The sequence below is a fragment of the Rissa tridactyla genome, chromosome 17 (genome assembly GCF_028500815.1).
Source record: "Rissa tridactyla isolate bRisTri1 chromosome 17, bRisTri1.patW.cur.20221130, whole genome shotgun sequence".
In the NCBI taxonomy this organism is placed as follows: Eukaryota; Metazoa; Chordata; class Aves; order Charadriiformes; family Laridae; genus Rissa; species Rissa tridactyla.
The window spans coordinates 4,627,924-4,642,784 of NC_071482.1; the positions used below are offsets into that span (position 1 = coordinate 4,627,924).

At 45.3% G+C, this 14,861-nt stretch overlaps 1 protein-coding gene across 1 annotated transcript in view; it reads right to left on the reverse strand.

The window, feature by feature from the left end:
* The window catches only part of LOC128918522 (zonadhesin-like), a 108,359-nt gene that overhangs the window by 33,082 nt on the left and 60,416 nt on the right, over positions 1-14,861 (reverse strand). Inside the window, exons 12-34 of the mRNA XM_054222812.1 lie at positions 14,679-14,802; positions 13,157-13,348; positions 12,604-12,741; positions 11,740-11,922; positions 11,457-11,651; positions 10,830-10,978; positions 10,237-10,405; positions 9,536-9,670; positions 9,293-9,436; positions 9,002-9,203; positions 8,781-8,921; positions 8,037-8,219; positions 7,563-7,634; positions 5,864-5,990; positions 5,483-5,622; positions 4,611-4,814; positions 4,121-4,270; positions 3,543-3,722; positions 2,891-3,007; positions 2,293-2,442; positions 1,216-1,431; positions 272-376; positions 38-182 (exon numbers count right to left, since the gene is read on the reverse strand). Of these exons, the coding sequence (XP_054078787.1) occupies positions 38-182; positions 272-376; positions 1,216-1,431; positions 2,293-2,442; positions 2,891-3,007; positions 3,543-3,722; positions 4,121-4,270; positions 4,611-4,814; positions 5,483-5,622; positions 5,864-5,990; positions 7,563-7,634; positions 8,037-8,219; positions 8,781-8,921; positions 9,002-9,203; positions 9,293-9,436; positions 9,536-9,670; positions 10,237-10,405; positions 10,830-10,978; positions 11,457-11,651; positions 11,740-11,922; positions 12,604-12,741; positions 13,157-13,348; positions 14,679-14,802 (3,561 nt within the window). The remainder of the gene's footprint in view (positions 1-37; positions 183-271; positions 377-1,215; positions 1,432-2,292; positions 2,443-2,890; positions 3,008-3,542; positions 3,723-4,120; positions 4,271-4,610; positions 4,815-5,482; positions 5,623-5,863; positions 5,991-7,562; positions 7,635-8,036; positions 8,220-8,780; positions 8,922-9,001; positions 9,204-9,292; positions 9,437-9,535; positions 9,671-10,236; positions 10,406-10,829; positions 10,979-11,456; positions 11,652-11,739; positions 11,923-12,603; positions 12,742-13,156; positions 13,349-14,678; positions 14,803-14,861) is intronic.

The following is a 14,861-nucleotide window of genomic DNA, read 5'->3' on the forward strand; positions in this document are numbered from 1 at the left end:
TTACAGAGTACGTAACTGCATTTGCTCTTCTACTTACCCTGGGCTGCAGTGTCCCGAGGGGGCCCTCTGCCCAGAGCTATTGCAGTAATATCCCCCAGGGCAAGGCTGGCATTCCTGCAAACTCCTACTGCCTTCACTGCCAGACCATGTGCCAGGAGGGCACTGTAACGGAAGTGGTACGCCTGGCAAAATCAATTGCACCAGAGTGAGGAAACGCCACCTCATGCTTTCTATGAATTATGAAAAATTATACTTTAGCAAGGCACCCAACCTTCAGGACAATAATGACCAGGAGGACAAGGAAGTCCTGATTCTCCATCTTGGGGGTTTCTTACTCGAGCACCGCTTTTGCACCAGAATCCCTCAGCACAGTCTCCTAGAAGACAGAATAACATATACAAAATACATAAATATATTAAAATAATAGACATATAAATGCAAATTTCAGAATACAGACTGAAATACAGTCATTTGCTGTGCCACTGTGCAGAGCCACCTGCCAGTCTACTAATTAGTGATCAAACAGAGGAGTTGCTTTTAAGTGTAAGGAGCGCAGAATGGGTAGCAGACGCCACACTGACAGTTCCTAGAGAGGGAAGCACTTTATCGAGCTCAGGCTGAGTGCTGCCTCCATATTTGGACAAGTACTCAAGCATTTCTCTTTAGGCATATATTCAGCACATCCTTAAACAAAGCCTAAAACATTGAGAATGTTATTGAAGCGCTTTACTGAATTAGGGCCTTTATCTATACAGGACAAGGAGCGACGAAAAATCATCAGAGCTGTGCAAAAAAAAAAACCTTAGAAAAAAAATGGAGAGATGTCATTGCTGGGTATTGTGCCCTCTCTTTCTCTGCTAAGCCTAATCGCATGTGCATCTATTATGTGAAAGGATTAGTTCTTCAAGAACTAGGCTGAAAAAAGAAACTAATTCTAAAAAGAATGCCAGACAGGTTTGACACTGAAAAATTCCCCAGTGGATTTTTTGATGAGGTAACATACAAGGAATTCGTGTTTCTGCAGTCCCTCTCTCACTTCTTTTTCAGAAAAAAGTAATCTTTTTCTTTCTTGGACGGTTCTTAAGAAGTGAAATGGGACAGTTTACCTTAGCTGAGATCAGAATCCTGGAGTCCTAACTCCGATCCCTGGTGCTAGCCACCAGCCATTGACATGACTCTCTAGCAGTAGCGAATATGCTCAGAACAGCAATATACCTGTTGGGGCAGCAAGTCCAGAGAATTCACAGTATTTTCCTGGTGGGCATCTCTGACATTCCTTGATAGTTTTCAGTTTTTGCCTTGGTCCAAAGGTTCCTGCAGGGCACCTGTACTGAGTGCTCCTGTTCGTCCCTGGTGGGCAATAAAAACCTTGCGGGCATGGGTAAAGGGTAAAATCAATAACTGGCCCTTGCTGGCTGTCACAGTAATAGCCTGCAGTGAAGACAGAGGAAAGTGAGCTAAATTAGTCACTGAGAGATACTAGCTATTGAGGTGCTGCTCATTAAAAGAGAAGACTCCTAACAGGTTCTCCCAGGCACACAAAGCACCTTACTGGCCACTCAAAAAATAAATCTACTGCTGACCTTAAATTACTATCGATCTGAATCACACTCCTGCTGGGACAAATATACCATCAAATCCTTCCACTTGCTGCACTCTTTAGAAGGAAACTTACCACCCAGTGATCCCCAGAACACAGGAAAAACTTACAGGTGGCACAGGAAAACACTTAGGGACACAGCATTGGTCTTTCTGTTTCCTTTCAGTTACTGAAACCCCTCAGATAAAGTTTTCACACTGAACATCAGAGTTTTCCCTTGCTAATATTTTAATTTTTCAGAATACACAGAAGGTAACATTTCTGCTTTCACATCTGGATTACTTTAACCTCTAATGGCCTTTTCACACAGAGCCAGAAATTGTTCTTCTGCAGTCAAGAGAAGGAAACGACCAAGGTAGGCAGCAAGTCTCTGAACTTCCATCCCTGGGAAGGCTCAAGAGTCAATAATAAGCAGCCATCTCTAGTATGAGGATGCACAGAGTAACACTGTGATATTGTGAAAAACGTAACTCCTATTTTCTGGATGCCTGTACAGTCTACAGCACCTCTCTGACTCCTGTCTGATCTCCCAGCAGGGGAATGGCGTTTCCATCTTTGGCTTTTCCACCCTAAACCACTGACTCACAGAAAGACATTTATTTTGATCCTGTCCAATACAAACAAATACGTGCTGCTTTGAGCATGTCCCCAGAGACTTCGTCAATCTGCAGTGCACTTTATTTACAATTTACCTTCCGAGCACTCTCCAGTTGGGGCACTGAGGCCAGGTACTTCACAATAGAAGCCAGAGGGGCAAGGCTGGCACTCAGAAAGCGTTCTCCTTCCTGGAAGGCTGGAAAATGTGCCAGCTGGGCAGAGCCTGGGTACTGCTGATGCTGCAGCTGTGAGAACAGAAGCAAGACAGAGAGAAATGAACAATAAAAGAACGAATGAGATCGCTGCATTCAGGGATAACATGAGCACACAGCAGCATGGAAACACTATCTGTAAAGTCTTATTTTTCACTCATAGATCAAACAATTCTGCATGGGAGAGGACAGACATTATTAGCTTCATTTTACCAAGGGAAACAGAGCTGAAGCTAATTACATTCTAAAGACAGACAAGTTTAGGCATTGAGTCACTCACCACTTTCACAGAACAGACCAGGGCAAGAACTAGGGGAAGAATCCAGGGACTTTGGGTACTCTGGTCAGACCCTGGCAAGTTGGCCACCACGATGTCAAAATCATCCATCAGTTTTTCAGGTATTATATCACATGAAATTTTCAGTATTTCAGCTATTATGTGACACGAAATTTTTAGTCCTGATTGTTGCTGGATACTTACTGCAGTAAGTCCCCACAGGGCAGATATTCCCAGTCACACCATCTGTTGGTTTAGGGAGAGCTGCTTCACCTTTACAGTAAAACCCAGCAGTACATTCCCCACTGGGGACAGACAGACCTGGAAGACAGAGAGGATAATGGTGCTCAAAATACTAAAACAAAGGGAGAAAAGCAGGAAAAACAACCACTCACAGTCTCCCTCCATGAGACACCAAAGGCATCTTACTCTACCATCACAGCTCTATGGAAGGAAGTATCAGGATAAAAACAGCTCCAATTTAACATACTGAAAGAATACTGAAAGGACAGAAAAGGAGTGTGAGAAAATGAAGCAGCAGTCGGTATCCCAGCACCTGCAGGCTCTGCAGATGCAGAGAAAACAGGGGATTCTGACAGGAAACCCTGATCCTCCATGTTTGTATGTGTGTTTGTAGTGGTCCTCTGAAGATGGAAACACGGCCACAGAGGCAAAGTGACTCACTCAAGGTCACACAGCAAATTCTGGTCAAAGTCAGGTTTATCACTCAGAAGCAGAACTTAACTTCAGGGTCCTCTAACGAATTCTTAAAAGAGCAAACATTTCCTTGTCCACACAACGCCTTTATTTCAACTCCCCTCAAAACAGATCACTCCTGTTCTCCAAAGACACTAACCTGAGGCATTGCAGTAAAACCCTGGAGGGCAAGGGAGAGGCTCTGGGCTTCCTTTGGGGCAATAGAAACCAGCGATGCACTTCCCTCCAGTGGCAGTGGCTGGACAGAGGCAGTTGGCATTGGTATAGTTATCCAGATCAAAAGGCCGTGAGGTCCAAGCAGCTGAGATGCAAAACCAGCCTGAGAAGAGAAAACACGACTGAGAAGTTCTAGCAATGACAGAGCCCCACAAATTACCACGAATAAAGCAGCTGGGATGACCTTGCATGTAATGTCTGCAGAGCACAACCACAAGCATGCAGAACACGGAACACACTAGTATCGCCAAAGTTTAACACCACCATGGCATAATTTTCCATGCAATGGTACATGCAATGATGCCTCTATATATAACACCACATCAGTAAAGATGCTAAGAGATCTTACAACCTTAAGTTCAGTATTTTTGCTTTATGGGCACAGTGCTCAATTCAGACTGGCCAGGCTGTGGTAATAGCTGCAGGATATATGCATCAGCCTCCCAAACACACTGCCCCCAAGTGCTGTGTAATACGACAGCCAAACAGATCCAGACTCACCTGCATCACACTTGCCTGAGGCAGCTGTCAAGTTCTCCTTCCCACAGAAGTGCCCAGGTGGACATGGCAAGCAGCTATCCAAGCTCTGTGTCATGGGATCAGGATTATAGTACCCCCGCGGACAGGGAAACTCAGTAGCAAACCTGGTTCCTTCGGAATAAAGAGAGCAAGAATCTTTCATGCATGATAAATACTGTCTTGGCTACTAATCCTGCCATATCCCTTTATGCCATCTTTGCCAGTTTATCTCATTGCTGATCCCTATGGTGCACAGCTTGCCCCTCATAGCAAAGACAGTCTCTGAGCACTGCTTAGTTTGCCTGCGAGGGTGTTAAGCAACAGCCTTATCTATAGTTTAAAAGATTGGGCCTTTTTTTCTGTGAAGAACCAGTGAAACTGAAACGTTTTGTTCACGGAGATGACTTCTTGCCTTTAAGAAGGGTGTTTCAGCCTGGCCAATGGATCGCCTTGTCCCGTGGGCCCATCTCACCTTTGGGGCAGTAAAAGCCAGCTGGGCAAGGATTCACATTGTAGCTGGTGGTATTTTCTGGGCAGTAGTAGCCTGCAGCACAAGGGAAGCATGCAGCTTGTCTGGTGAGGTTATTGTAAGTCCCTGCAAGGCAGGGTAAGGGAAAGCTGGTTCCTTCTGGGCAAAAGTGGCTGACAGGACAAGGGCCTCCTTTCTCCCACATACCTAGGACACAGAAAGTAGAAGAGACATGGACAATAAAGAGAGCTGCCGAGGGAGAGACAATGCCAACAGAGGGAGCTAACATCCCACCCAATGAGGATCATGTCTTCTCTGGGATCCCAGAAGATCAAGAGGATGCACAACGAAGTAACCAGAATGACCACCATATCCCAGCTTTGGCATCATTTGATGCTGTGTCACCACGTCTCTCCCCTCCCTGCTTCACAGGCAAAGTCACAACAAAGTATATTTAACAGATCAGCTTTCTGAACACTCCACATATACCAGGAATTCTGAAGAATATGGAATTGTCCACTAGGAACTTGGAACCCTTCCCTGGAAATTACTATTTCTGAGACACAATAAAATGTCAAGGAGGAATCAGGCTACATCCATTACAGGCAGGAACCCATAACTTTCCCAGTGTTCAATGCAAGTATCTCATTCAATAACACAGACTGGTGGACCATCTGCTGCTTCATCCTTGGCATGGATGCAGCGGTACAAATACCTCAAACAAAATTAATATGGGCTGCCTGGATGATTAAGAGAAGGCAGAGGCAGGAATACTGGGCAAAAAGGTGGCATTTTTTAAAGCCACCTGTTGCCAAAACCCCTAATTATTGGACATAGGCAGGTGAAGACACTGACGTTTGCCCAGTGCAGCTCACCAGAAGGCGATGGTGAGGAAGCTCCAGACAGGCAGTAGTACCCAGCTGAGCAGGGTCCCGAGGGTGCCATGAGGCCAGCAGAGCTGCAGTAATATCCAGATGGACACGCTGTGCAGCTGGAGTCCTGCCAGTTGTAGAGCCTGGTGAGGGACATAAGCAGGCTTTCTGTTGGCAAGTGTGCAAGTTCAGCAGGTAGACCATCGATGCCTACACGTCTGGCCAAGTGAAAACAACGACGAAGCTTTTATTATCAATGCAAAGATGTGTCTAATGGGTCGTACCGAGCTGTACTCTGTTGCTTAAAGGACTAAGGGAGAAATTAAAAAAGAATAGGAAAATAAAAATTATAAAAATTAGCATCAACAGAACCAAGAAGCTTACCTGTCTGAGTAAGTGCCCACAGGGCACTGCTGTGGGATGCTTGTGCCAGCTGGGCAGAAGTGTCCAGGTGGGCATGGGCCACCAGTGCTCGTGTTCATGGCTCCATCAGGGTTTGGGACACTTGCTCCTACACGAGGAAGACAGAACAAAGGTATCCTGAATGATACGGGCTGCTATTCATAGGCAAGTCGGTCCCCCGTGCCTAAAGAAACATTTCCATAGACGCAATAAGAAAACAGCTGATTGTTACTTATGACAACAAAGCAAAAAATCTATAGTGGAATGGAATAATTAACAGGAAGTACCATAGGGGAACAGAACCATTTGGATGGTTTTCCTTGTTACTTTATTTCACTGTAGACCTACTGCTCTAAAAGCTGGGATGTCAGCGAGGAAGGATACGATGACCACATGTTATACAGTTATCTCTAAAGCCTCTACAATAATGTGAGCTTTAACTATAGCTCACAAAACCCTTCTCTGGCATGCATCATCATCTCTAATGTACAGCCAGCAAAACTGATACCCAGAAGAGAACAGCTTACATGAGTCCCCACTGCTGCAACCAGGACTAAAGTTAGTGATCCCCAATGCCCATCTCCCATGCTAAACTCGGAATCATCCGCTTGTGGAAGGGGCCAGTATGTACAGAAGCTATTGTATTTATATGAGAATATTGGAAGCATCTATTCAAGTTCAAAGGCCTGTCATCCACACTGCAAAACATGGATCCGAATGCTGATTGCACTAGAGTTGACGGCTGTTTCAGAGCAGTCTCCGGGCTTACATGCTAGTTGGCAAATAGAAAGTTAGGAACTAAAAAGACTTTCAGTTTCTAATGAATGGTCCCTTTTCACTGGTGTGCCAAACACTGCACAAAGTTAGCTGCAAGCGTTTCCTTTAAATTGGACTGCATCCAAAGGTCTCTTAAGTTTGGACTTGATCTTCGTAAAACATTCATGACAACTGCCCTGCAGAGAGCACAGAAATTGGTAAAGACCTGAAAGAAATTTTGAGGAAGGGATGAACTGCCAGATCCAAACAGTCAAAAACAGAGAGTTAGGCTTATAAAATATGTATTTGTGAGGTTTTCGGCTTCTGCAGTTAGCTCTCACTTCACCCGTTCCTTAATAATTGCAAGGACACAGTAACTTACTTAAAAGTAAAGTAAATGCCAAGATCCTTATTAAGTCACCTAAACTCAGGTCCTGTGGTTCTATGAAACGTATCAAACACTAATCCTCAGCAGCATGGTTACAGCATGCAGCACAGAAAATTCAATGTTACTGAATACTGTGCGGAAGGACTGGATGAAGTTGCCACTACCTTCCTAGCTGTCTGTAGTGCTTTGTCCCTACAAATACGAACTCTTATTTTATACGAACACCATCTGAAAGCTGCCAGGAAACTTGCTCACAACAGTGAAATTCCTACGGTAACAACTTGTTTGAGTCTACTTCTTGCAGTTTTGCCTAAGTCCTTCTACTAGCCTCAGAAAGCAGGTATTTGGCTAGAGAAACTTCTGATGTGAGTGAGTATAGCCTTATCACGTAGCTGCATTCCTCAGGCTATCCTGGCGCTCTCTGCAATAAAAGCCAGGGAGGACTGTACAGAGAATGTACAAACCCCAGTTCTTAAAGGGACACAGCTTCCTACTTTTTCACTTCCTTTTTTGCACTGTGAACACTAAAGTGCATACCTCCCATGCAGAAGAATCCCGGCCAGCAAGGACCACTTGGAGAGGATAATCCCCATTCTCCACAGAACATTCCTGGAAGACGACAGAGGGAAAAGAGTATCAGTAAACTGGGAGAAAAAAACAGGAGAGCTGCTGTGCTGCATGCACTGATTGGAAGGTAAAGAGGAAGACTATGAGAGCGCCATTCCCTTAGCATCAGCACAACTGGGACAACACTGCACTCCAGCTCAGATCACGCTCCTCTGGGAAACCCTGAGTGTAAACAAAACTCGTCTGCGGAGCCCCAAAAAACACCTGTAGTTCACTGGGGGACACTACCAGTGGGACAAGGAACCTCCTTTGACTGTGTATTTGTATGTTTGCATTTCCTAGAGGTGAAACACATATTGGTGGATTAGGAAAAGAGATATGCAGAGGTCACCCCCTTAGACACTGCCCTACATGGACCATCAGAGTATTCGGTCATTTCCTCACCTGCAGGGCACTCCTGACACCTCTCGGCCTGGCTGAGGCCATAGGAGGGGTTGTAAGTCCCAGGGGGACAAGGATAAAAACTGATTCCAGTTTCCTGAGGGCAATAGAAGCCAGGAGGACAGCGACGTCTTAGTCCTTTTGAACAGTGAAACCCAGCAGGACAAGGAGAGCATTTGTCTTGACCTGTGAAGGAAACACAGGAATTAAAAGGAACCATGTAACAAAGTGGAAAAAAATACCACGTGCACAACTTCCCTCTGCCTGCTTGTGCACTTAAAGAAGCAGAAATCGAAATACAGTCCCTCTGTAAGCCCTCCTGCAATAACTGGACTTCAAACACCAACCTTCTCCCAGGAGCGTTTAATTCAGCAAGCTTCTCAATTCCACTTTACCAGCCCCAGAGTGCCAGTAACCTCCACATCTCACCGTTAGGCGGCAGACAGAACAGGAAGGCTATCTAGTTAACCACTCACTAGCTTTCTGTGCACTGAGTGTCACTGCTACAATCCTAATACATGAGCTGCTGCAGGGGTGAAATACATTCCCCACATGACACCAGGACCAAAAAACCCAACAACAACCAACAAAAAAAACCCCAAACCCCTTTCTCTGCTACCCCTGCAAATACTGAATGCTCATAATGGCCAGAAGCTATGAAGACATTCTTGGATATAGATGTAGAGTATGATTTGTGTTTCTATCTCCCCCAAGTCACACTAAAGTTGCAAAGATCCAGTTCCTTACCTGCTGCATTACTGTATTCTCCAGTGGGGCAGGGAGAAGGTGCTGCCGAGCCTGCAGGGCAGAAATGTCCTCTAGGACAGAGATCTCCAGAGATACCATCCTCTGGCTTTGCAGTCTTCGTCCTTCCTGTGCAGTAATACCCTTAAAGCAGAAAGCATTTGAATCCTGTCTCACATTCAAAACCAACTGAATTTCTAAGTAGCTGAAGAACTTTGTCTCACCTTGTGCACAAAGTCCTACAGGAGCATCTTGGCCAGACATATTGCAGAAAAATCCAGGGGCACAAGGCAGACACCAAGTGGCATCCTGGGCTCCTCTCTGTCCATTCCAGGTGCCAGCAGGGCATGGCATCTCTTTTGGGCGTGTCGTGCCAGCAGGGCAATAATGTCCTTGTGGGCACAGATCTCCAAACGGAAGACCCACCTGAAGTAACGAAAATAAAATTAATAAGGTTTATAAAAGCTTTTGTAGTGCCAAAACGTCTGAAGCAATGCAAGATATTCAGTACTCACAGGTGAGGAGCTGCTGGAACCTTGAATGCAGTAATATCCTGGCTGGCAATGTCCTTCTGGCTCAGTCAGACCAGCCACGCTGCAGTACATGCCTGCTGGGCAGGGCTTGCATGAACCTGCCCTGACTACATCTGTGTAAGTTCCCTGCACAAAAGAAAGAGAACCAGTGAATGCCCCTTGCCAAGGGTCTGGAAGCCTGCTGAAATGTTCTACTTTAAAAACAAGCCCATATTTGATTCTTACCGCTGGACATGGGAGAGGCAAGGAACTTCCAGCCAAGCAAAAATGCCCTGTGGGACAATCCTGGGGTGCAGCCAGGCCTGTCTCATTGCAGAATGTACCCTCTGGACAGTCCCTACAAAGAGACTGACCACGGCCCTGAAGAAGGAACAGATAAACAACTTGGTAGCTGTGAGGTATTACTGCCTACCACATGAATGAATAAACTTTGCACATTCTACCCACACGCAGAGACTCCCTACTAGAAAATAAACACCCTGAAGCAAACGAATTGCAGTCCAAATGCACACTTGTGGTATCTGAATAACACCTTGCACCACTAAAGCAGTGTCAGGCACAGCCCTGATGTAATACAGCAGTAAGGCACATGTTAATTCACCCATGCTTGGCTAAAGCCTCGCCAGCCCGCTTCTCAACTTGTACCATGTAAGAAAACTTAAGAAAAACTGCCAAATGAGCTACAGACACCAGTGCTGGACTGATGGATCTGATGTCCTGACCCAAACCTTTTTAGTTCTGCACAGAGTTCTGCTGCTGCAGGGTAAAAGCAAAGGAGGCGGTGATTACCCAGCTTAGGAGAAAACTTAAGTCCCCCTTTTTTTAAGCTGACCACTTGCCTCATGAATGCCTCATGAATTTCTATTCACACACTTCACAGTTTCCGAGGGCTCTGATGACCCCACGGTGTATACTAGCATACTTACGGGCTGGAAGCTGCCAAGAGGACATGGCTCTGGCTTGAAAGCTCCTGTTAAGGAATAATGTCCCTCCATCACCACCTGCTGAAGAGCACTTTTGGCACCTCCTGTACAAAAGTAGCCAGGTTCACACGGTCCCGAGGGAGCTTGGTTATTTGTCCCATCACAATACAGGCTATGAGGGGAAAAACAAAAACCTTGGGTAGCAATAATTCCTTTTGTCACTGGACAATTAGCGAATTATACTATCTGGTAATATAAAAAGGACTACCCAATTAGTATTAACAAGAAAGTTTACGCAACAGCTGCTAGGTCAAACCATCCTGCACTATAGACATAATGTGTCTCAACAGAAGCCAGCGAACAGCAAAAGCTGTGAGACAACTCATAGACAATTCAAATTCCTTATTGTAAATCTACTGATAGGCAGATGTAGCCATGGAGAATGCAGGTAGCGCATTTGCACTAGAATCCTGGGATCAGAAGGACTCTTCTGCAAGAGGGCTGAAGGTAAGGATGGGTCGCTGTGGCAACAAACTTGAGGGACGAACAATCCCTTTGCAATGGGACAGAACTGAGACACATTCTTTGACTCTCACCCAGGCGGGCAGTCTAAGCACTCCTGGAGGCTTCTCAACCCACTCACGTTGCTGTAAGTTCCCGGAGGACAGGGGATAGGTAAGGGAGAGCCAGGTGGACAGTATGCCCCAGCAGAACACACGTCTCCTGTCACACCATCTGTAGGCGACTGAAATTGGAAAAGATGACATTCAAAAAAAGGAGTAAATGGGGTTAAAACATTTAAGGTATCATACTGATTTGGGCCCAAGGCAATAAAGAAAATTAAAACAGAGACATACTCTGTTGTACAGAGAACAGACAACAGCTGCTGAAGGGAAATGTAGCAGAAAAAGAATAAATATGGATGACCTTTTTAGACTAGCAATCCCACTGTGATTCACACCCACTGAACTTTTCACCTGTAGCCTTTTCACTGGGCTACATTTTTAATTAAGGGGGTGTTAGTGTTAAGAGGCAAAAATATGACATGCTTACGTTGCCTTTGAGGGCAGCATGAGTGGTACTCATGCCATAAACTTGAATGTGAGCAGTACAAAATTGTGACTCTTGAAGTCACTGGATTAGTGAAAAGTACTGCAGTGGAAAAAACCACCTCAGTGGAGCACAATTAGGTAAGGAGGAGAAAAACTTCCCCTGTGACTTACTGGAGTGAGGGCCCTGCCCTGGCAGTAGAATCCAGCCTTACAGGGACCACTGGGCCCAGTCTGTCCTGGAGCAGCACAATAGAAACCATGGCCACAAGGGCTGCACTCCGAGGGTCCGGACAGCCCCTTCTTGTTACTGTATGTACCCTCGGGGCAGGGTTCAGGTTTAGAGCTGCCTTCGACACAGTAAAAGCCCTGCAACACAAAGCCAGTTTAATACAGCATTTAAGGCTCTTCTTTTCAATAGACCCCCACATTAGGTAACCATGAAAGAACAACTCACTGGTGGGCAAGTTTTGGGCTCTGACATGGCAGGAGAGTCACAGTAGTACCCAGGTAGACATGGTTTGCAAGTGTCTTCACCCTCTATGCTGGAATTATCCCAGAAGAAGCCTGGCATACAGGGGAAGGAGAAAGGGAATCCAGTCCCCGGAGGGCAGTTATAGCCAGGTGGGCAATCCCCTGTCTGGAAAGCAAAACACAGAGTCAGGCACAGTCTTGTTATCTTTTTCTGAGCAGGGAAGAGGAATCTGTTAAGATTCAACATACAAAGATCCAGGCTTCATCTACAATTTGAAAAACCTGTTCTTTTTGTTGTTTTTTTTTTTTTACTGCAAGAAAATGGGCAGAAGAGAAGGAAAGGAAAGGATTTCACAATCTTATCACTAAAATTCTGACCATGTAGGATAATTATTTTAGGCGAGATTGTTTTAAGGTAAAATCCTGTCGTTGAGACAGGCCCTACATGTTGCCTATACAATTGTGGGGAAGATGCTCTTCTTCTGCACTTGGAAAAGAGCTGTAACTGGGATAAGAGTTATCACCTCTCTCTCTTAACTAAAAGCATGGATTCACCCATGTGAAAGAGAATCCAACTTCTTTTTTTACTCTTAATAGAGGCTTCTTTTTTTAACTGCTATTAATATTTGAAGAGCTCACTCTTTCCAGATACAAGACAATCACAATGAAAGATCCTGAAACTCATTAGAGACAGAGCAGCGCCAGTTCCTGACCTTTGAACTCTCTTTCAAAACCTGCACTGACAGGCAGAAGGCAAAGTAAGGACAGAAAACATGCATTAGGCTGGCTCCACTAACAGCCGCAGCCTTTGGAAAAAAAACATCTGGAGAACCTGGGCTGTACTTACAGGGTGGAAAATTCCTGGAGGCTCAATCCCATCTCTGTAGCAGTACTTCCCTGCAGGGCAGGGCAAGCATTCATCAGCGCTGCTTAGACCCCTCTGCTCACCATAGGTCCCATTGGGGCAAGACATAGCATGCAAGCCCTTGAAATGAAATAGAAAAATGGGTCTTTAACATAATAATATGACCACTGCATCCCACAAGGCAAACATACAGCAACCGAAGATGTGAAAATAATTCTTCACAGTAACTGGGAACAAACACGGAAAAGCGACACAAGGAATCTGGTATCGATGCTGAAAAGATGGTATAATAGAATGGGGATCCAATCCTCTGTATTGTATACAGCATCTCAGAAAATGTTACCCCAATATTATGAACAGTTTCATGCAGGGCAAATACTGCTAAGATCTATGAACACCAAGGGAGTACACAAATAATTTAAAAAATGATTAGGAAAGGCTCCCATAGCAAGACTAATCCCAGTGCAGACTGTAACTGTACAGCTGACTTGATGAGCAAACAGTGAATCCCAAGGACCAAAGCAGATTCACTTACAGTATCTCCCCGGGGACAGTAGTATCCTCTTGGGCAGGCATTTGCACTGGCATCTGGAACAACTGCTTGTCCTTCTGGGCACAGGAGACCCGCTGGGCAAATCATAGCAAGGAGCATCACCTCCCGGCTGGTGTGCTCACTAGCACAGTAATGTCCAACAAGACATGGCAAGCAGGAGACTGAACCTTGGTCCTGCAACATGAAATGCACGTGGTTCCACTTCTAGAGAGCAAAAGAACCCCTGCACATTCGGCAAGTTGTGTTGAGGCACCAAACAAAGGAAACGAATGCAACCAACTCTACAGCAGACCCTATCAGTAAAGAAAACAGTCCACTAAAACACGGCCACTGAGCCACATCGCCCTTGGGAACTCATGACAGGACCCTACACTTATAAAACATTCCCTGTTATGCTCAGTAATACTACTGGAAACACTAAGACTTCCCTTTAAAAATTCCACTTCACCTAACCTATGAACAACAAACAGCATGCAATTCAGCGTATTCACCCTGCAGGCAAGAAAGCCAGCGCTTCCCAAGTGAGTAGTAATTCCCATCACCGCTTGCGGATTACCCATGTAAAAGGTTCTGATCCTCAGAACCATCAATCCAACACCCTTTGCCAGCAGGAGCAAAAAAAAGTGCAGACACATTCTCATCTTTCTTTGTTACACTGAACTCCGAAGTGCAAACAAGAAATAATCTAGGTCTATTTGCCACACATAAATCTCCATTCATCATTTCTCTCCTCTTCAATCTTAATAAAGGGTTCCAGTCATAACTACCAAATTTGTGCAGTGATAGAAAACTGTCCTGGGGAGAGATACTGGGGCCATTTGACAGGAGTGACAAGCCCTTTTCCCATCAACACGGAAATACAGCAATTATCACTAGAACTACTCATGACAGTTTTGCAGCAGATAAATAAGAAAAAGGCCTTAGCACCTGCTTGCAAAAAGTGTTGTGCCATCACTGGCTCCATCTTATTGTTTTACCTTCCAAAGTCAAGTTTAACTCCACTGCAATCAAATACTTACTTTTGAGCAGGACCTAAATACAAGTGTCTGCTCTCTGCCACTCCCCGGCCATACTTAAAATGAAAAGGGTTAAAATACATCACAAAACCCCAAAGCATCTACCACAACTACACACTGCCAGACACACGACAGATGTACTTAGACTGCTAGTGCAAGCCTCTGGAGCGGGAATAACAGCAAAAGCAGTATTGCACACGATACATACTTTTAGCATAATGTCTGGAGCAGCTCCAAACCTGACTGCACAGGAACATTCCCAGCGTCCAGACTGGCACTTTCACAAGGGTCAAGCACAGGTGGCCAATATTGTTTAAAGCACTGTACACAATCACCCAAATACTGAGACTCGCCATGAAGGGAGATGGGCTCATTTTGGTGCCTCCTCTGAGGCACTCAAAGCCTCAACCTCCCCTTGAAGCTGCCCCTTCTGCCAAAATTCAGCCCTTATGCTGAACAAATGCCAGGATAAAATTATTACTACTTACCGAGAAGTTGCCGGCACCACATGTGCGAGGAGTAACAGTGCCAAGCTCAGGGCAGTAATACCCTCCAGGACATAGGATGCAGTCTGTTGCCACTTTTGCACCATGTTCCATGCTATAGGTTCCTCTGCAGGAGGAAATACAACAGAAGGTAGAGTCACAAATGGCAGCGAAGTGACCAAGAAA